We start from the raw sequence: 26,596 nt of genomic DNA, 5'->3' as shown, positions 1-26,596 counted from the left end.
AGGGTCAGTGCATTGCTGATCTCCAGGGCTGGAACACAATTGACAGCCATGGCCACCTATGCCATCCTGGATTCTTTAACTCTGAAGCCCGTTTCTTTGCCCCATCTCTTTTCCCAAGGCCACACCTGTAGTATTGCACAGTGCCCAGACTCTGCCACCTCCCCATACTAGAAGCCAGAGCTATTACACTATAAGAGCTGCCCAGAGAGCCAGAGCCACTATGATAGGCCACACATTACCCATGTTTCACCACCCCCAAGATAGAATAATAGAATCATAGAATCATAGAACTGGAAGGAACCTCAAGAGGTCATCAGATCCAGTCTCCTGACCTCACGGCAGGGTCAAGCACCAACTAGACCATCCCTGATAGATATCTACCCAACCTGCTCTTAAATATCTCCAGTGATGGAGATTCCACAACCTCCAAAGGCAATTTAGTCCAGTGTTTAACCACCCTGACTGTTGGGAATTTTTTCCTACTGTCCAACGTAAATCTCCCTTGATGGAGTTTGAGCCTATTGCTTCCTGTCCTATCATCAGTGGTTAAGGACAATAATTTTTCTCTGGCTTCCTTGTAACAATGTTTTAGATACTTGAAAACTGTTATCTCATCCTCTCTCAATTTTCTCTTTTCTAGCCTGGACGCAACTAATTTGTTCAGTATTCCATCATAGGCCATGTTTTCCAGACTTTTAATCATTTTTGTTGCTTCTTCTCTGGACCTGCTCCAATTTCTCCACCTCTTTCCTGAAATGTAGCACTCAACAGGGACACAATACTATAGTTGAAGCCGATTCATCACAAAGTAGCTTAGAAGAATTTCCTTTAATGTCTTACTTACAACACTGCTGTTAATGCATCTCAGAATGATGTTTGCTTTACTTATTTATTTTTTTGCAACAGTTTCATACTGTTGATTCATATTTAGTTTGTACACTGTGAGCCCTGATCCCTTTCCGCAGTACTTCAACCTACACGCAGTTATATGGGCGCATCCACACTGCACCCTAAACTCGAAATAAGATAAGCAATTTGAACTATACAAATTTTGTCTCTTATTTTGAATCTATTTCAAAATAAGTTACACAATTTGTATAGTGCAAATTGCTTATCTTATTTCAAGTTTATGATGCAGTGTGGATGCACCCGTATAGAATCTATTTCAAAATAAATTATTTCGAAATTTGGCTCATCTACAGAGCACCAAATTTCGAAATTAGACACTATTTCAAGACGTCCCTTAACCCTTGTGGAACGAGGATTACCGAGATGCTGAAACCGTATGCCCGTTATTTAAAAAAATATTTTGAAATAATGGGCAGCTTGTGTAGATGTGGGGTAACTATTTCAAGATACTTCCAGGATCCTGAAATAACTGTGCAGAGTAGACATACCCTATGTGCGAAACTGATTGTACCTTCCTAAGAGGAGTACTTTGCATTTTCCTTATTAAACTACATCCTATGTACTTCAGACCATTTCTCCAGTTTGTCCAGACCATTTTGAATTCTAACCCTATCCTTCAAAGCACTTGCCACCTCGCCTGCCCCCCCTCCCCCCTGGCTTGATATCATCTGCAAACTTATTCAGCGTACTCCTATATCATTATCTACATTGTCGATGTACAAGGTGGAGAGTCTGTGCTCCCCACAGCACCCAGGGTCTCTCTGGCAGCTTTAACCTTGACCCAGCTCTGGCCTGGCTGGAGGCAGAGCATCAGGGAAAGTGGAGGGGTAGGGGCAGGGCCTAGTAGGAAGGGTTGTGCTATGGGGCAGGGCTTCAGAAGGCGGCAGCGCATAGGGGGTTTGACAGGCCAGAACAAACAATGACCTAGCCAGCAGGAGCATGCGGGTGTTCCTAAGTAAAGCAGAAAATGTGGTAAGGAGGCCGGAGAGCCCTTATTTTAGGGAAACTGAATTAAAGTGACCTCACAACAGGGGATCCTCTTTTAGGTCTCGGAGGTTGATTGACAGTCATTGTGAGGGTCTCAGAGGGAAGGCCTGTGTGTACTCAGGGTTACCTCAGGCCTGAGGAAGACGCCCTGGAGTGGCATCTCTCCTCAAGGACTTGGCCCGAGTGTGCTGTGCTCTTGGAAGCTTTTCCCAATGGCCTGGTGTCAAACCAATCTCCACCCTGCTCTGAACTCCATTGAGATAGACTGAGGAGAGACCAGTGAATTTAACCACTCTAACTGGCTCCTGGGCATGCCCTGTATGCCCAGAGGAGAAGCTCTGCCACAGCAGCATAGAATTTAACCAGGCCCATCGCTGCTCACCGGCATGGAAGTCAGGTCCAGTGGGGCGAGCACTGCTCTGTGACTCAGAACTACTGGGTTTGGTTCCCTGTCACTGTAGGCAAGCCACTGGCTGTCTCTGAACCTCTGCACAGGTGGATAATAGCCCTGCCCTCCCACATAGCAATGGTGGGTGGATAAATATATTCAGAGCTCCAAGGATCAGGGCTTTGTCAGGGTTCCACAGAACAGTACCTCCATCCCCTGTCTGCAGCAGTTGTACCTGTAAATATAGTTTAAATGCTTCTTAATTCTTTTCTTCCTAATGCAGTATCCTTAAAAAAAACCCCACAATACCCAGCAGTGCTAGGAACGAGAGGGCAAACAACACAAAAGGTAAAACACAATCATCATCATGTTAGTAGATTCCTGGTATTCTGAAATGATCTTCCATCAGACCTAGCTTTTCCTAAAGCTCTGAAAAAAAATTTTTTGCAGCAGATAATTGCTTACAATTCTTTCTCTTTTTTTAACAAATATCTTTGCGGATTGCAAGAAAAACAAAGTTATTACCCTCACACGTTCCTGTGTTTTTGTTCTCTGGGTAGCCCAGGTTTCAATGGTTTCTACTTTATAAAGGTTTAGGGTGAATTATTCCACCACTCACTTATTAAATGGATATTAATAACTGAATAACTTAACATTAACAATGACCTTAGCATCAAATCTATTACAAATGGGTGTTTATAAGTATTGTGTCAACACTATGCCTGTTATTTAGACAATTTGTCCTTGAGTCCAATGTGTTCAATACCTCCTTGGAATCTTAGCATAAGCTTTCATTTAATTATATATTTGGGGTTTGGGTGAATTAAAAAAGTACGCTATCACCCATATAATCAGAGCCATTTTGTACTTCAGATTTTAGCACTATGCAGATACAAAAATTCTTCTCACAAATGCGCTCAGGCTACTTTTACACTACAAGTTTTCTTGGCAAAAAATATGCTAATGAGGAACTCATTTGCATGAGGTCCAATCTCATTTGCATATTTTATGTGGATCCGTTTTTGCACTAGGGGTTTTTGCACAAAAACTAGCAGTGTGAACATTTACTTTTTGCACAAAATCCCTTTTTCCACAAGATCCTTATGCCCCCAAAAAGGAGGCTGTGACAGACCCTGGTAGCATATCTCTGATGAGCCTGTGCTAGCCAGGAGCTGGAGAGGGCTCTAGAACAGCTGTGGAGGCCCAGGGATTGTGGGTGGCTGGGTCTAGCTACCAGTGGATCACTGAGATCTGTGTGTAACTTTGGGGACCCCTGGATCCTGTGTACCGGTTTACATTTGTTATGGAGAAGGGAAGGGAATGTTGATGGTGATGATTCAGCAACATCAAAGCTGTGGTGGAATCTTTGCTGCCACTTGCCTGCCAGTGAGGTCACCATGGGCCTAATCAGAACCTCACGGACAGTGACCACAAGGCCAGATTCCAAGAATGGAGCCTGCATTAGCACTTGCTTTGCAGACTAGTTGTTTACCATCAAAATGCATCCCCTGGGATTTGGCCTCCTGCTTTTTGCCATTGACTGTGATGGGGTTAAAGCTGGTGCACAGGAAGCCAAGCAGCTGAGGTTCCCTGATGGCCAAGTGGCCCCAAGGGAAGGTACACACATGCTGCATAAAGGCAGTTGCCTCCCTATCTGAACACACACTGCCTGCTGCCCATGCAGCCTCTCCGAGGACTCCTTGTGCTTCAGGGTGAAGACCTCTGGTGCCAGCGGCTCCCTTCTAGCAGGAACTGGGTACGTTGGCAGGTTTCACTGTCTGTAACATGCCAAGTGCAGGGCGAAGGCTGCAGGATGTTTGCATTGGCAGCTGTTCTGTGCCGCGGCAGAGGACTCAGCTGGGCTAGTGACAGGGCTGGAGGGTGAGCAGCACTAGGCAGCTTGGGAACCCTCCCCTCCATCTGCCCATGCTCCAAGGGAGCTGCTGAAGCTGCACACAGATCCCACACTGCAAGGGAGCTCGTAGTGTTAAAACCCGCAAAACCCTCCTCAGAGTTTCTGAAGGGGCCGTGTGCTCTGGGCCTGATCCTGCCAGGGGCCGAGTAAGCGAAGACCCTCCTGGAATCTCAGTGACTAATTCCAAAGTGGCCTCAGTTTGTTTCTTTATTCCTGCACATTCAAACAGCAAATGCATTTACAAAGGCTTTGTTCTCTGGCTCAGGGGTGAGGGCAGCAGCTCAGAGCTGCCTTGCTCTGTGGTCACAGGTCCAACAGGGCCCCAGCATTTGTGCCCTGTAAAGACCACTCAGAATAACAGAACTTCTGTCATGTCTGCCCCCTCTCTGGCCTCTCAAACCTAGACATCAGGCCCAGTACCCTGCCCTGTCCCGGGGAGGAATCCCACGATTCTCCCACCCTCCAATTGGGTCTTGGCCTTCCGAACACTGTGCTTGCCCTGCACATCTGAGTGAGCTTGACATCCTGTGCTTTTGTCACGGGGAGTCTGTGACTCCTGGGGAGATGAGTGACCAGCCAACCTTCCTGAACCAAAACACTGTTCAATGCAACCAGGAGGAATACAGCGTAGCAGGGGTGAAAAAGAGGGTAAGTGGTTTTGCAGTGAGATGTTCTGAGGTGGGCTGGGCAACGTAGCAGATTGGAGCTCTTTCTGTGTGTTGGTCAGTGCCCTGCACAAGGTAGGATGGAAGAACAGGAAGCTGGATGCTCTCTGGGGGTGTTTCTTCACAGCACCCGAAACGCGAAATAAGCTCTGCACTTTGTGCTACACGAATTGCGTAGCTTATTTTGAGTCTATTTTGAAATAGCTTATTTCATCATTTGGCGCTATCTACATAAACCGCTATTTTGAGCCTTACATAAGAACATAAGAACAGCCGTACTGGGTCAGACCAATGGTCCATCTAGCCCAGTATCCTGTCTACCGACAGTGGCAGGCACCAGGTGCCCCAGAGAGGGGGGACCAAAGACAATGATCAAGTGATTTGTCTCCTGCCATCTCTCTCCAGCCTCTGACAAACAGAGGCCAGGGACACCATTTTATCCCCTGGCTAATAGCCTTTTATAGACCTAACCTCCATAAAATCATCTAGCTTCTCTTTAAACCCTACTATAGTCCTAGCCTCCACAGCCTCCTCTGGCAAGGAGTTCCACAGGTTGACTTCCCTTACTCCTTGTAGAACTAGACTTACAGAGATGGGGAAACGGCTATCCACTATATTTCAAAATAGCAGTTGTGTTCAAAAGATGCAGGGTAGCTGTTTCGAGATATTTCGGGTATTCTGAAATAACTTTGCTGTGTAGGCAGCTGTGTCAATGTTATGCCAAAACTTTTAATTGTAATACCGCTATTGTAAATGCTAAATTTTCATGACATGCATTAGAGCTGTTGGAATCTCTATTAAAAGGAGCAGTGGGATCTTTACTGCTTAATGGCTTTGGCTTCAGAAAGGGTTTCAGAAGTATAAAATCTTAAAATCAGAATATTCATGTTGTAAGAGACTTCCAGAGTTCATCCTGGCCAATCCCAACAAAATCGTCCCAGCCAGGGCTCTGTCGAGCTGGGACCTAAAAACCTGTAAGCATGAAGATTCTACCGCTTCCCTAGGTAACACATGCAAGTGTTTCATGGCCTCAATGGGTTTCTGCTATTAACACTTTGTTCGGTGGACAGTTTTATCGTATTGTCTCATGGTAACTGGTCAGAAGTTGTTTCTAGCACTTGCATGCTGGGCCATGAATTCAATCTCTCTGTAAGATAGAGCAAGAACTTCCAAATTGTCCTGGAAGACCCTTCGTTAAGGGAAAATGAATAGAGCCTGGTTCTGTTTGAATTTGCATGTTTACATCTGGAGTAAGGTGGTTAAGTGATTGTTACTGAATTAAGAACCAGGCCCTAAGGCCTGCAAAAAGACAGTGGCATAAATTGAACACTGAAGGGCAATGAATAAAAACATCAAACATGCTACTAAATAGCTTGAATGTGGGACAAGGAACTTCAGTGACTGTTTACCCCACGACTTCTATGTAGACACGTCACGACACAACGTACCACACTCAGAACTGGAGGGCCAGGAAGACTGTCTGTGGAAAGGTCACAACTGCAAACACAGTTCAGAAGCAAGTGGGTGGTGAAGGGAAATTTTCCCTGGGAGCAGATAATCTCATGGCTGAAACATCTAGCACTGGCCAGGGGAGACTGGTCTAGATGGAGTGCAGGTCTGGTCCAGTCTGACAATGCCTATTGTGCTCTGAGGGATGCAAATCCAAGCTAATGTCTTGGTCTAGCTTCCTTGAGTTCGATCTCCTGGGGGACTCTAGACTTCCACTGGCAGGAGAAAGATGTTTTGTTAAATATCATCCACTCTTCTGTTCTGTTTCCTTTCAGGTAGGAACATTAAAAACTCCTCAGACCGGCCCGGTATAATATGTCAACTGCCAATGAGACTAAATTCCAATCTTCCATGCTCCTTCTCACCGGGATACCTGGCCATGAAGACATCCATCTCTGGATCTCCATCCCCTTCTGCTTAATCTATGTAATTTCAGTAGTAGGCAATTCAGTCATTCTCTTCATTGTAAAAACAGACCCAAGCCTCCATGAGCCCATGTACATTTTCCTTTCCATGTTGGCTATCACAGACTTTGTCTTATTAATAGCCACCTTACCGACAATATTGGGCATATTCTTGTTTAACTTTAGGGAGATCAGCCTCAATGCCTGCTTTGCCCAGCTGTTCTTTATCCACTCTCTTGCAAAAATTGAATCCTCCGTGCTCCTCTTGATGGCCTTTGACCGTTTCATTGCAATCTGTAACCCACTGAGATATACCTCCATCTTAACACCAGTGAGAATAACTAAGTTGGGGCTGGTCTTTGTGCTAAGAGGGGTGGCTGTAGCATTACCATTCCCGCTTCTCCTGAAACGGTACCGATATTGTCGAGCCAATGTCCTCTCCCACTCTTACTGCCTGCACCAGGATGTCATGAAGTTGGCTTGTTCAGATATCGGAGTCAACTACATCTATGGCATGTTCACCACACTCTTCACGTTTGGACTGGACTCACTGTTCATCTTCCTCTCCTATGTGATGATTCTGAAAACTGTGCTGAGCATCGCATCCCACACAGAGAGCCTCAGGGCCCTGAACACCTGCGTCTCCCATCTCTGCGCTGTCCTGGTCTTCTACTTACCAAATGTCGGCCTGGCTGTAACACACAGATTTGGGAGCAGCTCTTCTCACTTGCTTCAGATTCTCCTGGGCTACGTCTACCTATTGGCCCCGCCTCTAATGAATCCAATTGTCTACAGCGTGAAAAGCAAACACCTTCGTGCGAGGATCATCAGGGCCTTTGTCAAGTGAAAGTCTGGAAACATGGACAATGAAAACCAGGAATGATATCCCTGTACAGCTCTTCTATCCTGGGTCCTTTTAACCTGAGACCTCTCCCTTTACCCCGTCTCTTCTACCAAGTCTGCAGCTTTTCTAATCCCCTTCGCTTGAGACTGTGCTCCTCTCCAGGCTGGAAGTGAGACCTGGGACATGGTAAGAGCTTCTCAGAAAGCCAGAGTCATTGTGAGGTCCCACTGGGGCTGTGCACTTGTTGGGGCAAGACATGGTGATGGGCCGAGTCACAGATATCCTTTTGTGACTGTCACTTGATGTGCTGAATATACCATTCATCCCACCACCCTGGCTTTTGGGGCACCTCAGCACCCTGTCCTGCTAAGCCAGGACCTTTGACCCTCTCCAGCCTAGACACGGAGAGGTTACTACGCAAAAAAACAAAAACAAAAACAAAAAAACATGGGAGCTAAGCTTAATACAGGAAGAAACTTGTTACAGGCAAAACCTTACTCTAACGGTCATTTAATTGTCTTTTCTCACAGGCTGGAAAGTCTCCCAGCCTGCACTTGATCCTTCCTCCTGTTGAGTCTCAGATGTTTCCAACCATCATCTTGGGCTGTAAGCCGGGGCGTCCTCCTATCTAGCAATAGCTTCTGTCGCTTGGTTTTCCCACCTTCTGATATATTTTGTCCAAAGTGGGAATCCTCTTTGTTCAGAATAAACGTTTTCTCTCCCTTCCATAGAAAAGTACAAGGACTGAGATGGGTCCCAGAGTCAGATGATTGAAAAGTGTCCTTGTGGGGATTCTCAGTCCCCTCCTCAAGTCAGGGCCATAGGAAAATCAAACACATTTACAGATCATTCTCCTTACCCATGAGCCATCAGGTTTCTGAAATATCCTTAATGGCCCTCCCTTAGCAAGCCATTATTAGTAAACCAGCTTTATGAATATTTCCATCAAGATATGACGTGCCCCATCACACCCTTTCCTGTTTACTCCACGCAGATAGCTCACATCTCAACTTTTCAGCAGACAACAGCGTATCCGTGCACCAAGCAAGTTCCTGCTTGCACCACACCTGAGTGACTAGCTCTGATTGGGGCTTGCAGGGAGGATTCTATCCCATCCCAGCTGTACTGCAGCCAGAGGAATTCTGACACCATAGGGCCAGACTGCACACAGCTCGTGTGAAAACGGATATGACCAGGGCATGCTGCAGTGCAGAACAAAGGGGAAGGAAGAGAGGAACGGAGGCTGCAAGGCAAGGGTGGCAAAACTTCACTCTGGGGTTGCTCCCCAGACCTACAATTTTTATCCTTAATTGGGTGCAGTTCTAGGTGGTGACAGCATCTCTCCCCCCTACCCTCCAGAGTCTGGTAGAGACTTGAGCAGATCTGGAGCAGCCAGATAGTGGACCTAACCATGAGGTGGGAGTCACACCAAAAGAAGTGGAGGCTGAGGAAGATGTGAAACCGAGTGGTGTGTCCAGTCAGGAGCTATTCTCCACTCCAGAGGTGTCTAGGCGGTCTCAGTGACTGCTGGCTGACATGCCAGACAAATGAGAGCAGACCCTTGGTAAGTGGTTTTGCTTTGAGACACTCTGAGGTGGGTTAAGGACTGAGCAACGTAGCAGATTGGAGCTGTTTCTGTGCGTTGGGAATTTCCCTGCAGTTAGGTTGGATGGAAGAATAGGAGGTCGATGTTCTCTGGGGGTGCATCTACACAGCACCCAAAACTCGAAGTAAGCTATGTAATTTATGCTACACAAATCACGTAGCTTATTTTGAGTCTATTTCGAAATAGCTTATTTCATCATTTGGCGCTACCAAACTTATAATTAAAGCACTATTTCGAGCCATCCCTTAATCCTGGTAGAACGAAGTTTACAGAGAGAGCGAAATAGCGTGTCCACTATATTTCGAAATAGCAGACAAATTCAAAAGATGCGGGATATCTCAGGTATCCTGAAATAACTTTGCTGTGTCGACATACCCTGAGATTTCACAAAATTCCACCACAGAGATCTCTAGGAAACGTTTCTGGAGGTTCCCAACAAACTTCTGCAATAGGCTCCTTGACAGATCCTCTTTTTTCCCTTGCCACATTGACGGACACTTTCCTGCACCATTCCATAATTACTGGGTTGTGGAACTAAGATACAGGCAGGGGAGAAGCATGGGGCCTGGGATGAAAGCCACACGCATGTGCCAGAGGCACCCTTGCTTCTCAGCTGACCTTTAGAAGTGAGATATTTAGTGAAACACTGGGAAAGTTTAGTGTTGACCCTGATATGTCCCATGTGATTTTTTGCTGTTACCTTTTTGCAATAAACCAGGACCCAGCCTCTGGGTTCACTCACAAATCTGGGGGAACAAAAAACAGGACTATGTAGCACTTTAAAGACTAACAACATGGTTTATTAGGTGATGAGCTTTTGTGGGCCAGACCCAGATCCTCAGAAATCTGGGGGAGTTCTGGATGTTGTGTGTTTGCTTGGGTGAGTGAGGAAGCGATAGGGATGGTCCCAGGAGTGTGTTTTCAGGCAGTGTATCAATGCCGTTTGTGCAGATATTCAAAGCGCTTGTGTTATTACTTGCATTTAATTCCACAGAAATGACCTTAAGGTGCCATCCTTCCGCACAAGCAGACTGTCTCTGCCGGATAAGAAAATGCCCAGGTTGCATCAAGGAGGTCCTCTTCCAATGTGGCGCTCCTGAACTGAGGGGTGGAAACGACTAAATGGAAGGAGTGTAGGGGAAGGGAAAAGCGGGGCAGAAAAGAAAACGATGCATTCCATAGGGGGTTTGCCCAGCTGTTCTTCATCCACTCTCGCAAAAATTGAATCCTCCGTGTGCCTGTTGACCGCCTTTGATTATTTCATTGTTATCTGTAGCCCGCTGATATATGCCTCCATCTTAACACCAGCGACAATAGCAGAGATGGGGCTTGTCTCTGTGCTAAGAGGAGTGGTTGTCGCATTCCCATTCCCCCTTCTCCTGAAACCGTACCCATACCGTCAAGCCAGTGTCCTCTCCCATTCCGACTGCCTGCACCAGGATGTCCTGAGACACCAAACATGATGCAGCTCCTCCTTATGCTCTTGACTGAGCAGATGTGTGCCACCCCTGTCCTTCAGCAGCTAAATTATTTCCCATGGAGTCCCCAAAATCCGCTGGACATTCCTATCAATTTTCTGATACTTTGCACTTTTCTCCACACCCCATCCCCAACAACTCTGCTTTTCAAATGAAGTTGGACCATGCTCGCCTATGACAACAAGAACCCCAATACTCCCCACCTCCATGAGTGTGAGTGTGTTTGTGAGAGGTTGTGATTTATTTGGAAATAACAGCAAGTGTTGTTGATTGGAACGCACGCTTTATTTATTGGCATATTGTTAGCCACCATGCCGACAATACAGGGCATATTCTTGTTTACTGCTAGAGAAATCACTCTTGATACCTGTTTTGCCTAGCTGTTCTTCATCCACTTTCTTGTGAAAACTGAGTCATCTGTGCTGTTGTTGATGGCCTTTGACCGCTTCATTGCTATCTGTAATCCACTGAGCTACACATCCATCATAAGCCTGCCGAGAATAGCCAAGATGTTGCTGGTGTTTGTGCTAAGAGGGCTGGCCATAATATTCCCTCTTTCCTTTCTCCTGAAATGGTTCTGATACTGTCGAACCGGTGTTCTCTCCCACTCCTACTGCATACACCAGGATGTCATGAAGATGTTCAAATATCAGAGTCAACAACAACTATGGCTTGTTTACTACCCTCATTACATTGGGGCTGAACTCGCTGCTCATCTTCATCTCTTATGTGATGATCCTCAAGACAGTGTTCAGCATTGCATCCCACACAGAGAGCCTTCATGCCATGAACACACGAGTTTCCCACCTCTGTGCTGTCCTGCTCTTCTATATACTGGACATCGGCTGTGATCCAGAGATTCGGGAATAGCTCATCTCACTTGCTCCAGAGTCTCCTGGGCTATGTCTACCTTCTGGTCCCGTCCCTGATAAATCCAATTGTGTACAGCGTGAAATGCAAACACCTTCGTGCGAGGATAGTCAGGGCCTTTGTCAAATGAAGGGTCAGTTCATCACCCATCTCCAAGGCAGGTGATAAAAGAGGTGAAAATCACAAATGATGGCCATGGTATCTGTCCTCTCCTGGGTCCCTTTCACCTGAAACTCTTCCATCTGCCCCATCTCACTCCTACTATTCCTCTTTTAACGGAGACTCTGACCCCTCTCCTGATTAGAAGTCAGAGTCAGGCCACTGTAAGTGCTTCCCAGAGGGCCAGAGGGCACTATGAAGAGCCAGACTCTCCATATTTGACCCCCTAGGACATACAACCCAGGGAGGGTGTAGAATCCGCTGCTCTCCACAACAGGCTGAGCCTCTGGGGCTTGACTAACCTTGACTTTCTGGGTGAGGTGCAAAATATATTGGGCTGGGGGAGGTAATGAGAAACTTCCTCTGTGCATTTTATCCACAGCAATGAATAACTAGCAAAGCTGATTCCTCCAGACAGCTCTGGTCCTCAGATGCAGCTGAATATTTATCTATAGATGGCCAATAGCCCGTCATAAGACGGGATTTTCCAGACTCTCCTCCTCCTCCTCCTCCTCCTCCTGCCTCCCCCCCTCTCTCTCAGCTCTCCTCCGCCTCCTGCCTCTCTCTCTATCTCTCTCTTTATCTTCTCCTCCCCCTGCTGCTTCTCATCCAGGGAACCGTGGAGCCCAAATGCCTGTTTGGGCTCTGTGCTCCCCGTACGGGAGCAAGCTGCGCAAGCGGCCATTTGGGCACCGCACTCCTCTTACTGCAGGGGGACTGCGGAGCCCAAGTGGCCACTTGCGCCTCTTGCCCCTGCACAGCAGCCTGTCTGAGCAGCGCAGAAGTCAGCCGAGTACCACAGCAGGAGGCGAAGGACGTGACTAAGCCAACAGCACCGCCCAAAGGCAACAGCCATCATTTCAGCATTATAGAGTCACAGACATTGGGCTACTATATATATGATGAGATTGTGTATATTGATGGACGGGAGGGGTGCTGGTCTGTTTTGGAGATCCCAGCATTCAGTTGACTGAATTGACTGCAAAGGGTTAAACCTAGAAAAGCAGGTATCTGGGAAGTGTTGGCTGGAGAGCCAATGGGAAGAGCATGAGAAATGTGAAATTAAACATTCTTTCCTATTTCAGTTTTTGCATATGAATTCAAAGCAGGAGCTGGGGAAAGTGATGGACTAAGCCAGGAATAAAGGCACAGATTTTTCAGCAATATCTACACGTAAAGAAAGACTGAACCCTGAAACAAAGGATATGCGCGTGAACAAAGAATGTTTAATTAGACAAAATCCGGTCCTTTTCTTTGTTTTTGTTTGGTTTGGTAAAACTCCTCTCTGCTACCCCACTCCCTCCCAAACACACACACCCCTGCACACTGTGACTGAAACTGAATCCCAGGGAAGCAATTCTCTGTGCTTTAATCTTTTTTTTTTAGTTGCTCTTTAACATCTAGCTACTAAGCCTGACTTATCAAGTATGTCCTCTTTGTTTTGTTAATAAATTAATCTTTTTAAAAAACTATGATCTGATTCCTGTGTCCTAGAAAGCAGTAGGTTCTATGTCTATGTGCCTGAGACTGAAGGACTGTTATTAAGAAATTGCAGGTTATCAGCTCTCTCCTGAGGGACATGCCATCCCCACCAATTCTGCTTTTCAAATGAAAGTTGGACCACTCTCACCTCTGACAACAAGGGTAAACACAAGAATCCCAATACTTTGCTGTGTAGACATACCCTGAGATTTCACAAAATTCCTCCACAGAGATCTCTAGGAAATCTTTCTAGAGGTGCTCTGAAATCTTCTGTTCCAGGTTTCTTGGCAGATCCTCTTTTTCCCCTTTGAAGGACACTTTCAAGCTGTCAAGTGTCTGAAATATCCTATTGAAGGACACTTTCCTGCACCATTCCATAATTACTGGGGTGTGGAACTAAGATACAGGCAGGCGAGCAGCATAGGGCTTGGGATGAAAGCCACATGCATGTAGCAGAGGTACCCTTGCTTCCCAGCTGACCTTCAGCAGTGAGATATTTAGTGAAACACTGGGAAAGTTTAGTGTTTCCCTGATACGTCCCATGTGACCTTTTGCTGTTACCTTTCTGCAATAAACCAGGACCCAGCCTCTGGGTTCACTTACAATTCTGTGGGTGTTCTGGATGTTGTGCGCTTGCTAGGGTGAGTGAGGAAGCAATAAGTATGTGTTTTAAGGCAGTGTAACAAAGCCATGTGTGCAGATACTCAAAGCACTTATGTTAAGTGTTGCGTGTAACTCCACAGAAATGACCTTAAGATGCCATCCTAAGACCTTAAGATGCCATCCTTCCTGGACCATCTCTGCTGGATAAGAAAATGCCCAACGTGCATCAAGGAAGACTTCATGTGGAGCTCCTGTACTGAGAGGCGGAACTGACTAAATGGAAGGAGTGGAAGGGAAGGGAGAAGCGGGACAGAAAAGAAAATGATGCGTTTCATAGGGGGTTTGCCCAGCTGTTCTTCATCCACTCTCTTGCAAAAACCGAATCCTATGTGTGCCTGTCGATGGCCTTTAATCGTTTCATTGTGATCTGTAGCCCACTGAGACATGCCTCCATCTTAACGAGACTAGCCGAGATGGGGCTGGTCTCTGTACTAAGAGTTGTAGCTGTAGCATTCCCATTCCATCTCCTGAAATTGTACCCATACCGTCAAGCCAATGTCCTCTCCCATTCCGACTACCTGCACCAGGACATCATGAAGCACCATGTATGATGCAGCCCCTCCTTATGCTCCGGACTGAGCCGATGTGTGCCCCCTCCCCCGTGTCCTTCAGCAGCTAAATTCTTTTCCATGCAGTCCCCAAACTCCCCTGAACGTTCCTATCAAGTTTCCGACACTTTGAACTTTCCTTCACACGCCATCCCCACCAATTCTGCTTTTCAAATGAAAGTTGGAACACTCTCACCTCTGACAACAAGAATCCCAATACTCTCCCCATGATTGTGAGTGTGTTTGTGAGAAGCTGTGATTTATTTGGAAATAACAGCAAGCGTTGTTGATTGGCAAGCATGCTTTATTTATTGTGAGACAGGCTACGGCACCTGCAAATCAACAGGGACTTTTATTAATTCCGTACACTGAATCCTAGACATTAACAATCGCAGCTGCTTCCCAGCATCACAGATGCAATAGAGCACAACAGCCCCAAGCAGAGCAACAAACATGATTGGTTTTCAACATTCAAGCTTCCCCGCAAGCCATCCCTGATTCTTATTGTCCCCATGTAGTGCCCCTTTAATAGCCCTCAAAATAAGCGGCCAGGTATTTCGTGTGGGTCGTCCTTTTGGGGCACGTAGAGCTGAAATCTCTCAAAGGCCTTTAGCCTACGTCTAGACTACATCTCTCTGTCAACAGAGGGATGCAAATCTAATGAAGCAAGGATTTAAATATCCTGAGCTTCATTAGCATAAACATGGCCGCCACTTTTTTTTTAAATGGAGTTTTTGAAAAAAAGGGAGTCTAGATGCGCATCTGTCGAAAATAAAGCCTTTTTTGACAGATCCTGTAAACCTCCGTTTCGGAAAAAAGTGGCGGCCATGTTTATGTTAATGAAGCGCGGGATTTTTAAATCCTGGCTTCATTAGCAATTTCAATGTGCCTAATCAACATCTCTCTGTCAACAGAGATGTGTAGTCTAGACACACCCTTAGTTATGGCAGCAGTCCTTGCAGTGTCTGAGCACCTCGTGAGATGGAACATGTAGAGCAGGGATCTTAACACCACTGGGCAGCCCCACAAGGCTCGAAAACAGCACTATGATCATCTAGTGCAGTACACCCTTTGGCTCTCAAGCCAAATATGGCTTGGTAAGGAACCAAATATGACTCTTCTGTCATTCCCAAAATCCACGCAACTTTTTACATTAAAATGAAAAATTAATTCAATTTCTTTTAAAAATGGGCAATTATTCACGGAGCTTAAATGTGTCATGAACCTGAATTTGACCGGTTGTGACATAAACGTCAAAGAACTGTGCGAAAAGATGCAGCAGCAGACGTTCCATGAAATAAAGTCTGGCAGTGCAATGTTTCAGCTGTGCTATTACAAACCATCATGTCAATTATCAGTAATATGAAGTTGTATATTTTCAGTCAAGTGGATAGGCGTTCTTATACTGGCTCTTTGTCGACCACTTCTTCGGAGTTTCAGTGTAGTTTGGCTCTTTGGTTTGAAAAGGTCACCGGCCTCAGATTTAGTGTCTGACCACTGGGATAGAACAGCCCAGAGGCCTGTCCCACAATAACTCCTAAGGAAGAACTGTTTGAACACCATTCTGGAATAATTTAACAATTGTCCATGCTGGAGAATCTGCCATGGCCTCTGGTAATTTCCCTCATTGTTAACCCCCCACACACACATCTTAGGGAATGTCTACACTAGCAGAGGTTGGGTATTTTGTTGGTGATGGTGGTTGGTTTTTTGTTTTCTTTTTTGTTTTTGTTTTTTTGTGCCAAGGGTCTCAGGGTGCCATCTCTGACAAAAAGGAGCTGAAAGATAAACCTGAGCTGTGTGTTCATATTGCCTCCCATGGGCAGTGTACTGTTCACACTTGTGGCGCTTACCTCAACAAAGATAGAAGTACACTGTGGGTAGCTATCCCACAATCCTCCTCTCCCTTCTGTTGCTAGGTTTTGTGGGAAGGCTATGGGGCATCATGGCATGCACTAAGTATGGTGAGTCTATGTAAACAACACCAAGCAGATTTGAACTTTGGACTGCTGGAGCTACAGTGTTGGAGCTATAAAGCCAGCAGCTGCTCATCCTGGGCTGTGGAGCTCCCTTGTTCTTATCTCTCACTGTAAGTGGTCTAAGTGCCACTGCATGGGACAGTGATCTACAATAGCTGTGTGGGTTACACCTAGGCTCAGCACCCCAGGATGAACTACTTTCTGTCACAGCATTCATTGGGTTTCCATCTTATGTTTGAGGCATATTTCACCAATTCTAGCTTTCTATATTCCCCACCACATCTCTCCGTGGGAATTAATGTCACGGAGCTTCACTCTGATCTGCTGGGTCTCACTAACCCCTCCTGAGAGCCAGGGGAGTCATTCCTGGCATTACCAAGGCAGCACGAGATTGCTTTCACAATCCACAGAGGTGGTGAGCAGAGCAGAGCCCCCCTCCGGGGCGAAGGAAACAAGTGGAGAGTGGAGTGGTTGCATCGCTTTGCAGGCCTAGGAGGATGAGCACTGGCTGCAGAACTTTTGGATGCAGAAAGTCATCTTCCTGGCACTGCTTCCTAAGCTCAGCCCAGTGGAGAAGTGGGTGGAGATCAGAGGAGGGAAGCTGGCAGCTCCAGACTGCTAGTAGTTGATGGCAAAGCTGTTTGGGGTAGGAAAGTCGGTCCCAGGGGCTGTGTGAACACAAGGGAGGAACAATTGTCTTTCCAATCTGGCAAAGAAAGTTATAACATGGTGTGTCTGACTAGCCTTTCCCGGGACTCCCGCATTCATCATGTCTCTGACATGACTCAATCACAATCTCCTGGCTGTGGATTGGGGGAGGGAAAGGTGGGTATCTGTGCCCCTTGAACAGTCCCTGTCCACAGCTGAGGCAGGACCATGGATCACACAGGAGCACTGTTTACATAGAGCCCAGAATATCTGCCTTCCATTAGAGTATGGCAGCCAGCTGGTTTGGATCTGTCACAGAGGACAAACAATTGAAGGCAGTTTCTCAAAAAGATATTATTAGAAGCAAAAGAGCAATCCATCCCCTGCATAGGAAAAATAAGCAGTGTCTCAAGAGGCCACCCTGGCTTAATTAGGAGCTCTTGGATGATGCAAAAATTTTAAAAAAACTATAAAAAGTGGAAACTAGGTCAAATTATAAAGGATTAATATAAACAAATGGCTATAGTGTGTAAGGGCAAACGTTGAAAGGCAAAGGTGCAAAACAAGCTCAGTCTAGCTAGAGACATAAATGGTAACAAGAAAACATTCTACAAATGTATTAGAAGCAAGAGGAAGACCAAGGACTGGGTAGGCCCATTGCTCAGTGAAGAGGGAGAAAGAATAATAGATAATGTGGAAATGGCCAAGGTAGCTAATGACTTCTTTGTTTTGGTTTTCACCAAGAAGGTTGATGATGACTAAACAGCTAACCGCGCGAATGCCAATGAAAATAGGGAAGGTTTGGAAGCTAAAACAGGGGAAAAGCAAGTTAAAAATTATTTAGACAAACTAGAAGTCTTCAAGTCACCAGTAACAGTCAGCATAGATTTGTCCAAAACAAATCTCATCAAACCAACCTTATAGCTTTCCTTGGTAGAATAATAAGCCTTACGGATGGGAGGAAGCAGTAGATGTGATATATCAAGACCATAGTTAAGCTTTTACTAATGTCTTCCATAGCCATTCACAGTGAGTAGTTGTCAATAGTTCAGGGTCACGCTATAAGTGCTTAATGAGTGGGATTCTGCAGGTATCAGCTCTGGGAATGGCTTCATTCAAAAATATTAACCAATGATTTAGATAATGGCATGGAGAGTACATTTATTAATGTGTGGATGATACCAAGCTGGGAGGGGTGGCATGTGGTTTGGAGGATAGGGTCATAATTCAAAATGATCTGAACAAAGTGAAGAACTATTCTGAGGTAAATAGGATGAAGTGTAATAAGGACAAATGCAAAGTACTCAACTTAGGAAGGAAAAATCAGTTTTACACATACAAAATATAAAATGACTGTCTAGGAAAGAACACTACAGAAACGGATCTGGGTGCATAGTGGACCTAAATATGAATCAACTCTGTGACACTGTTGCAAAAAAAAAAAAAGGCAAACATCCTTCTGGGATGCATTAACAGGAGTGAGGTGAGGAAGACACTGTGTCCAATACTGGGAGGCACATTTCAGGAAGGATGTGGACAAGTTGGAGAAGGTCCAGAGAAGAGCAACAACAATGATGAAAGGCCGAGAAAACATGAGCTATGAAAGAAGACTGACAGAATTAGAATAACGATAGAGATGTAGCCGTGTTAGTTTGGTCTAGCTGAAACAAAAGACAGAACTATGTAGCACTTTAAAGACTAACAGAAGATGAGCAAATGCAGAGTCTTGGATTTACACCATTCCCGGGAAGATAGACTAACAAGATGGCTACGAATGCTCATCACCTAATAGACCATCTTGTTAGTCTTTAAAGTGCTACATAGTTCTAAAAGAATTAGGTTTGTTTAGTCTAGAAAAGAGAAGACAGAAATGAAAACAGTTTCCAAGTACCTAAGGGTATGTCTACACTACCCTGCTAGTTGAAACTAGCGGCGTAGTGTAGACATACCCACAAAGAGTGTTACAAGGAGGAAGGAGAAAAACTATGCCCCATAACCTCTGATGATAGGACAAGAAGCAATGGGCTGCAATTGCAACAAGGGAGGTTTATAGTGGATATTAAGAAAAACTTCCTAACTGTCAGGGTAGTTAAACATGGAAATAAATTGCCTAGGGAGATTCTGGAATCACTACAATTGGAGACATTTAAGTGGAGGTTAGATGAACACTTGTCAGGCATGGTATAGATGGAGCTTGGTCCGGGACTAGATGACCCCTTACGGATCCTTCCTGTTCTATAATTCTCTGATTCTGAGTGAGGGGTGAAATATGGAGAGTCTTGGGCTCCACATGGTGGCTCTGGCTCTCTGGGCAGCTCTTGCAAAGTACCGGCTCCAGCTTCCAGTCTGGGGAGTTGGCAGAATCTGGGCTGAGTGGAATAATATAGGTGGTGCCTTGGAAGAAGAGATGGGGCAAAGGAAGGGTTTTCAGGGGGAAATGATCCAGGAAGGAATATGGGGCCAATCACCTATCGTCAATCATTATGTTTTTCATCTATTATGTGTCTGGTCCTGAAGATGCATGATGAATGGACCGTTCACTTGACGAATGCCCTGATTATCTTCGCACGAAGGTGTTTGCTTTTCACGCTGTACACGACTGGATTTATCAGGGGTGGCACCAGCAGGTAGATGTAGCCCAGGAGAATCTGAAGCACAAGAGAAGAGCTGTTCCCGAATCTGTGAGTCACAGCCAGGCCAATGACAGGTACGTAGAAGAGCAGGACGGCACAGAGGTGGGAGACACAAGTGTTCAGGGCCCTGAGGCGTTCCACATGAGATGCAATGCTCAGCACTGTTTTGAGAATCATTATATAAGAGAGGAAGATGAGCAGTGAGTCCAACCCAAACGTGAAGAGTGCAGTACACATGCCATAGATGTTGTTGACGGTGATGTCTGCACAAGCCAACTTCATGACGTCCTGATTCAGGCAGTAGGAATGGGAGAGGATATTGGTTCGACAGTATCGGTAGCGTCTCAGAAGAAGGGGGAATGGGAATATTATGGTGACCCCTCTTAGCATACATGCCAGTCCCATCTTGGTTATTCTAGGCAGGGTTAAGATGGAAGCGTATCTCAGAGGATCACGGATCGCGATGAATCGGTCAAAGGCCATCAGCAAGAGCACAGAGGATTCAATTAATGAAAGCGAGTGGATGAAGAACAGCTGGGCAAAACAAGCATCACGGCTGATCTCCCTAGAGTTAAACAAAAATATGCCCAGTATCGTTGGCATGGTGGATACCAATAAGCCAATGTCTGCAATAGCCAACATAGAAAGGAAAATGTACATGGGCTCATGGAGGCTTGGATCTGTTTTTATAATGAACAGAATGACTAAATTTCCTACTATCGAAATAACATATATAAAAAAGAAGGGAATGGAGACCCAGAAATGGACGTTTTCCTGCCCAGGTATTCCAGTGAGAAGGAACACTGAAGATTGGAATTTGGTATCATTGACAGCTGACATGATTACTCAAGAGTTCCAAGGAGTTTTGAACTTTTCTTCCTAAAAGGAGAAATAACAAGAGACTAGAAGATATTTAAGGAGACATACTTATGTTCTCTCAGGAGCTCAAAGAAGATGAGCAAATGCAGAGTCTTGGATTTACACCATTCCCGGGAAGATAGGCACTGCCAGATTGGATCCAAACTGCAGTCCATGAAACCCACTATCCACTGGCCAGTACCAGATGTTTCAGAGGAAGGTGCAAGAAACCCTGCGATAGGATGCTATTCTATTTCCACCTAACATTTACACACCAGGGCTGTGTCTACACTGCACCCCTTTTCCGGAAAAGGGATGCAGATTAGACCAGTCGGAATTGCAAATCCACGGGGGATTTAAATATCCCCCGCGGCATTTGCATTTACATGGCTGCCGCTTTTTTCCGGCTTGGGGATAAGCCGGAGAAAAGCGCCAGTCTAGACGTGATTCTCTGGAAAATAAGCCCTTTTCCGGAGGATCTCTTATTCCTACTTGAAAGTAGGAATAAGAAATCCTCCGGAAAAGGCTTTATTTTCTGGAGAATCACGTATAGACTGGCGCTTTTCTCCGGCTTATCCCGAAGCCGGAAAAAAGCGGCAGCCATGTAAATGCAAATGCCGTGGGGGATATTTAAATCCCCCGCGGATTTGCAATTCCGACTGGTCTAATCTGCATCCCTTTTCCGGAAAGGGGTGCCAATGTAGTCACAGCCCAGTACTTTAGCACACATATATCAACCCCTTTTCTCCCCTCTGATCTTCATTCACGCTTTGTCCACACTACGGAGTTTTTTCGGGATACTGGAGGAATGCAGAATTTTTTTTGGAAGAGCAGACGCGCTCTTTTGGAAGCCCTGTAAACCTTGTTTCACAAGGAAGAAGGGCTCTTCCGAAAAAGGAGGTTTTTTTGAAATTTGGCCCAGTGTAGACAGACCAAATTTTGGAAAAGCCTCTTCTGAAAAAAGAATAGGGAAAAGGTACACAAATTGCAGAGCAAAATGTGCATACCTTTTTCCAAAGAAGAAGTGTAGCGTAGACATAACCTCAGAGGTAATGTCTCAAACTAGACTGAGATGGAGAATGTAGCATCTGTCATCTGGATTTCCTCAGAACCTGGACCGAGCACAGTGTTTCAGCCCTCAATCAGCAAATATATCTCTAGTAGCTTCTCTGTCCTAGGGTTAAGCTCGGAATTCCTGCCATCACAGTCAAGCCAGGGAAGAAAACCTTTGACAAGGCATTTGTGATTTAAGTGTTCAGGTGTGAGCAAATCTGAAGCAATTTGGGAACAAGTCACTGATATTCTGTGGGGGGTCTCCTCTTGTTTAGTGCCTGGTAGGATCAGGCCAGGAGCACAATGCACTTCCAGAAATTGTGACCTCTTAACATCACGGGGCACTTTCAATGTGAGATTTTCAGCAGCTGCAGTGAAGCTTGGACAGATGGAGGGGAAGGTTCCCAAGCTGCCTAGCACTGCTTGCCCTCCATCCCCATCACTGAGTCACCCCGACAACCCAGCGGAGTCGTCTGCCGCTGCACAGAACATCTGCCAATGCAAACAGCCTGCGGCCTTCGCCCTGCACTTGGCATGTTACAGACAGTGAAACCTGCCAACGTACCCAGTTCCTGCTAGAAGGAGCTGCTGGCACCAGAGGTCTTGACTTGAAAGAACAAGGAGTCACCGGAGAGGTTGCACGGGCAGCAAGCAGTGTTGTTCAGCTAGGGAGGCAACTGCCTTTATGCAGCATGTTTGTACCTTCCCTTGGGGCCACTTAGCCATCAGGGGAAATTCAGCTGCCTGTCTAGTGTGTTGTCAACACCTCTAACATTAACGTGGAGGTGTGGCAGCATTTTAAATGAGAGTGTGGCCAGGGAAGAAGTGTTGGGTGAGAGCTCTCCCAGCACTGCGTGTGAACCATCTCTGTGAGGGGAATAGCTAACAGCCCTGGGCATGCAACCCCCGGCCCTTATGCCTGGTTGACGTTGACACTTTACACTGCAGTAATTTGCTGTGCTCGGGTGGGGATGTCTTTTTTCCCACCCCTGACTCAGAAGGATGGTTGAGGGCTAATCCAGCTAGGAGCTAATCCAACTAGGATGGATGTGGGCTAATCCAAATAGGCTGCGAGCTAATCCAAGTAGGAGCAGGATTGACTCTGTCTTTGTGTGCACCAGCTTTAAACCCCACCATGTCCAGTGGCGAACTGCAGGGAGCCAGATCACAGGGGATGGGGGGGTGATAATACCCATATGGACAGCAGGGCCAGCCCAGCTACAGGCTGTTCCTAGAATCCAGGCGTCTCAGCACTGCTTGTATGGTTCTGATCAGTCAGATGGCTCCCTCAGGGGCGGCCAAGTTGTAACAGTGACACTGTGCTAACTGTGATCTTGATGAAATAATAACAATTATAATAATAAACAACCTGATTTCTCTCCAGCAGCCCCATTTCCTGTATTAGAAAGCCAGGGTACAGGCTGCAGAAGGGACATTCCATGGAAATTTCCCTGGGATCTTTACATTAGGGAGGTCGCTTGTGTTCTCCATGAAGAATGAAAGAGAGGATCCAGGGATCCCCAAAGTTACACACAGATCTCAGTGATCCACTGGTAGCTAGGCCCAGCCACCCACAATCTCTGGGCCTCCACAGCTGCTCTAGGACCTTCTCCAGCCCCCAGCTAGCACAGGCTGATCACAGATGTGCTACCAGCAGCCACTGCCTGTCACAGAAGCCACTGCCCCGAGGATCTGCTGAAGGGGCTGGTTAGAGTTGCTGATGGGCCCACTACCTCAGCTAGAGACTTATCAATATGTTTCAACATTTCCATACCCAGAATACAGCCATAGACTCCCTCAGAGCCACGTTTGCTTCTGAGGGAGAGGAAGACGCAAAGCCTCCCATTTCCTATGGGGCTCCAGCTTTTGTAGCTGGGCTTTTGCAACCCACCCAATTTCTGGGAGTGATCCACCGTCCCATCAAGTGGCCCTGGAGCCACTGGGAGAGAGGAGTAAATGTGTTCTACAGCCTTAGCTGAGATCACGCTGGCTTTTCTGGACCACTGACCCTGCCCCCCTGCTTCTGCCTCACCTGCTTTGGGGGCTGGCGTCTTCACTAGCCTTCCTCTTGTTCCCTACTTCCCTGCTTTGGTCACAGAAGTGAGCCTGTCATGGTCTCACAGGCTGGAACTCCCTCCAGTATGACAGCCCCTTCTCGGGGAGTCCTTTCCACCCCTCTGCTTCCAGGTCAGTGCCTCTCAGGGCCTTCAGCCTGTCTCTGCCATGGGTCCCCTCCGGGTGCCCACTCGCCCTGGACCCACAGGGCCTCCACGTCCTGGGGAAATAGTGTAGCCCTGTCCTTCAGACCAGAGCAACTCTCATGCAGCGTCAAACAGGAGAGTTTATTGAGCTTTGAACACAGCAAAGGTACCCTGAGGCCTGTCAGCCTGACCCCCCTCAGCCTGGCATGTCTGAGTCTGCCCTGTCGCCAGGTGGGCTCTGCCTAATTCTTCACTGTCCCATTCCGAAGACCCCCTTCTTCCAGCTGAGCATCCAATACCCTCTACAGCAGCTCCTCCCCTGTCCATTGCCTTCTACCTGCTGTATAGGCACATCTACATTAGGAAATCCTGCTTCGGACTAATTTTCAGGCTTCTTTGCAGTGTATTCAACATATGCTATTTCAACATATGCTATTTCAGAATAACTATTCCGGAATAGCTTATGTTGAAATAAGTGGGCAGTATAGATGTACCCTCAGTATACAGATAGTTACCTAATATAATAGCATGCTCACATCACCTTCTCCCGGAAGACTGAGCATGGAAAGACCAGCCTCCCTCTGCTGGTGGGACTTTGGTGCAGAGTGGAATATGGAAAACTTAAAAGCTAAGACTTAGAAAGAATAAATAAAGCACAGAGCTTAGATGAGAGAAAGACATTATGGATTAAGCTTCTTTATTCCCATAGCTTTTATCCCCCTTTTTGCATCACTATGGTTGCCTTCACAACCATAACTAGAATTCGCACCCTGAGACTTTGTCGATACACATACTTGATTGGATGATGATATCTTTTGAATATGCATGAATTAAATCATCTGATGCCCCCTTGGATCCATTCCCACACATGGAAAAAACGGGAGCTTTGTGGTTAGGTGCACAAGGCCTGTTATCTTATTTCAAAATGGCGGCTAACTGGATCTTGCCATTCTGGACTTATTTTAGGTCTCATGAGGCACTGCGTCACAGACCCCATCTGTGTACTGACCCAACTGAAAATTTTGCCACGAGGTTTTTTGTAATTTCTAAAAAGGTATGAAGGAAATATAATGTCTAGAAGATAAATTAACCGTTACTTATCACACTACACTACTGCTAAAGCCAAATCATACAAGATAAGCCAAGTCCTGCAGACCTTGTATTTCTGGCATTACCATTAAAATCTTGAAAAATGAATAGCATGGGAATAGATATAGCTTGGCAGGCTACAGTGGTCATATGAGCCTGTATCAAAAGATTTACCAAAATCCTGATATACCAGATCTACTGCTTACCTCCATCCACAAGACTTATTATCCCACTAAAGAAAGCTATCAACTTGGTTTGACAAGATTTGTTCTTGGGAAATCCATGCATACTGTTACTTTTAACCTTATCATTTTCTAGATGTTTGCAAATAGATCCCTTAAATACTTGCTCCAATATCTTTCCTGGCCCAGAAATTAAGTTGACTGGTCTGTAATACCCTGGGTTGCCCTTATTTCCTTGTTTATATTTGGGTGGGACATGTGCCGATTTCCAGTCTTCTGGAATATCTCCCATCTTCCATGTCTTTTCAATGATAATAGTTAAATTAGTTTAACTTCTGTGCCAGGGAAGATAATGGAGCAAGTAATTAATGAAGATAATAAGATGATAGGTAACAGCCATCATGGATTTGTAAAGAACAAATCATATCAAACCAATCTGAGAGCTTTCCTTGATAGGATATCAAGCCTTGTGGATAAGGGAGAAGTTATGGATGTGGTATACCTAGACATTAGTAAGGCATTTGACATGGTCTCACATGACCTTCTTATCAATAAACTAGGGAAATGCAACTTAGATGGAGCTACTGTTAGGTGGCTGCATAACTGGCTGGATAACCATTCTCCGACAGTAATTATTAATGGTTCATAATCATGCTGGAAGGGCATAACAAGTGGGGCTCTGCAGGGGTCTGTTTTGGGACCGGTTCTGTTCAATATCTTCATCAATGATTTAGATGATGGCACAGAGAGTATGCTTATTAAGTTTGCAGATGATACCAAACTGGGAGAGGTTGCAAATGCTTTGGAGGATAGGGTCAACATTCAAAATGATCTGGACAAACTAGAGAAATAGTCTGAGACAAACAAGATGAAATGTAATAAACTTTAATAAGGACAAATACAAACTACTCCACTTAGGAAGCAACAATCAGTTTCACACAGAGAATTGGGAGTGATTGTCTAGGAAGGAGTACTGCAGAGAGGGATCTAGGGTTCATAAGCATGAATCAACACTGTGACACTGTTGCAAAAAAATCAAACATGATTGTGGGATGCATTAACAAAAGTGTTGTGAGCAAGACACGAGAAGACATTCTTCCACTCTACTCTGCACTGATTAGTCCTCAGCTGGAGTATTGTGTCCAATTCTGGGCACTGCATTTCAAGAAAGATGTGGAGAAATTGGAGATGGTCCAGAGAAGAGCAACAAAAATGATTAAAGGTCAGGAAAACATGAGCTCTGAGAGAAGATTGAAAGAATTGGGCTTGTTTAGTTTAGAAAAAAAGAAGATAGAGAGGGGACATGATAGCAGCTTTCAAGTATCTAAAAGGGTATGTCTACAGTACCCTCCTAGTTCGAACTAGGAGGGTAATGTAGGCATACCGCACTTGCAAATGAAGCCCGGGATTTGAATTTCCCGGGCTTCATTTGCACAAGCCGGGCGCCGCCATTTTTAAATCCCGGCTCGTTCGAACCCCGTGCCACGCAGCTACACGCGGCACGGACTAGGTAGTTCGGACTAGGA

The 26,596-nt window shown here is 45.8% G+C and overlaps 2 protein-coding genes across 2 annotated transcripts; one reads left to right on the top strand and one right to left on the bottom strand.

The window, feature by feature from the left end:
- Positions 1 to 6,688: 6,688 nt before the first annotated feature.
- Positions 6,689 to 7,624, top strand: LOC106731314 (olfactory receptor 51G2-like). The gene has a single exon (XM_014568552.3). The coding sequence runs from the start codon at positions 6,689 to 6,691 to the stop codon at positions 7,622 to 7,624; it is 936 nt and encodes a 311-aa protein (XP_014424038.3).
- An 11,967-nt stretch (positions 7,625 to 19,591) lies between these two features.
- LOC149526025 (olfactory receptor 51G2-like) lies at positions 19,592 to 20,527 on the bottom strand. Its single transcript, XM_089776750.1, has one exon. It carries the CDS (start codon positions 20,525 to 20,527, stop codon positions 19,592 to 19,594), a length of 936 nt encoding a protein of 311 aa, XP_089632876.1.
- Positions 20,528 to 26,596: the final 6,069 nt, after the last annotated feature.

This window comes from Pelodiscus sinensis, chromosome 1, assembly GCF_052426305.1.
Source record: "Pelodiscus sinensis isolate ZL-2025 chromosome 1, ASM5242630v1, whole genome shotgun sequence".
Taxonomy (NCBI): Eukaryota; Metazoa; Chordata; order Testudines; family Trionychidae; genus Pelodiscus; species Pelodiscus sinensis.
The sequence above is the reverse complement of the archived record's forward strand: the minus strand, read 5'-3'. Positions and strand labels throughout refer to the sequence as shown.

Bases quoted from the DNA above. Each gene is read 5' to 3' on its own strand.
- LOC106731314 (XM_014568552.3), top strand. From the start codon at position 6,689: ATGTCAACTGCCAATGAGACTAAATTCCAATCTTCCATGCTCCTTCTC.
- LOC149526025 (XM_089776750.1), bottom strand. From the start codon at position 20,527: ATGTCAGCTGTCAATGATACCAAATTCCAATCTTCAGTGTTCCTTCTC.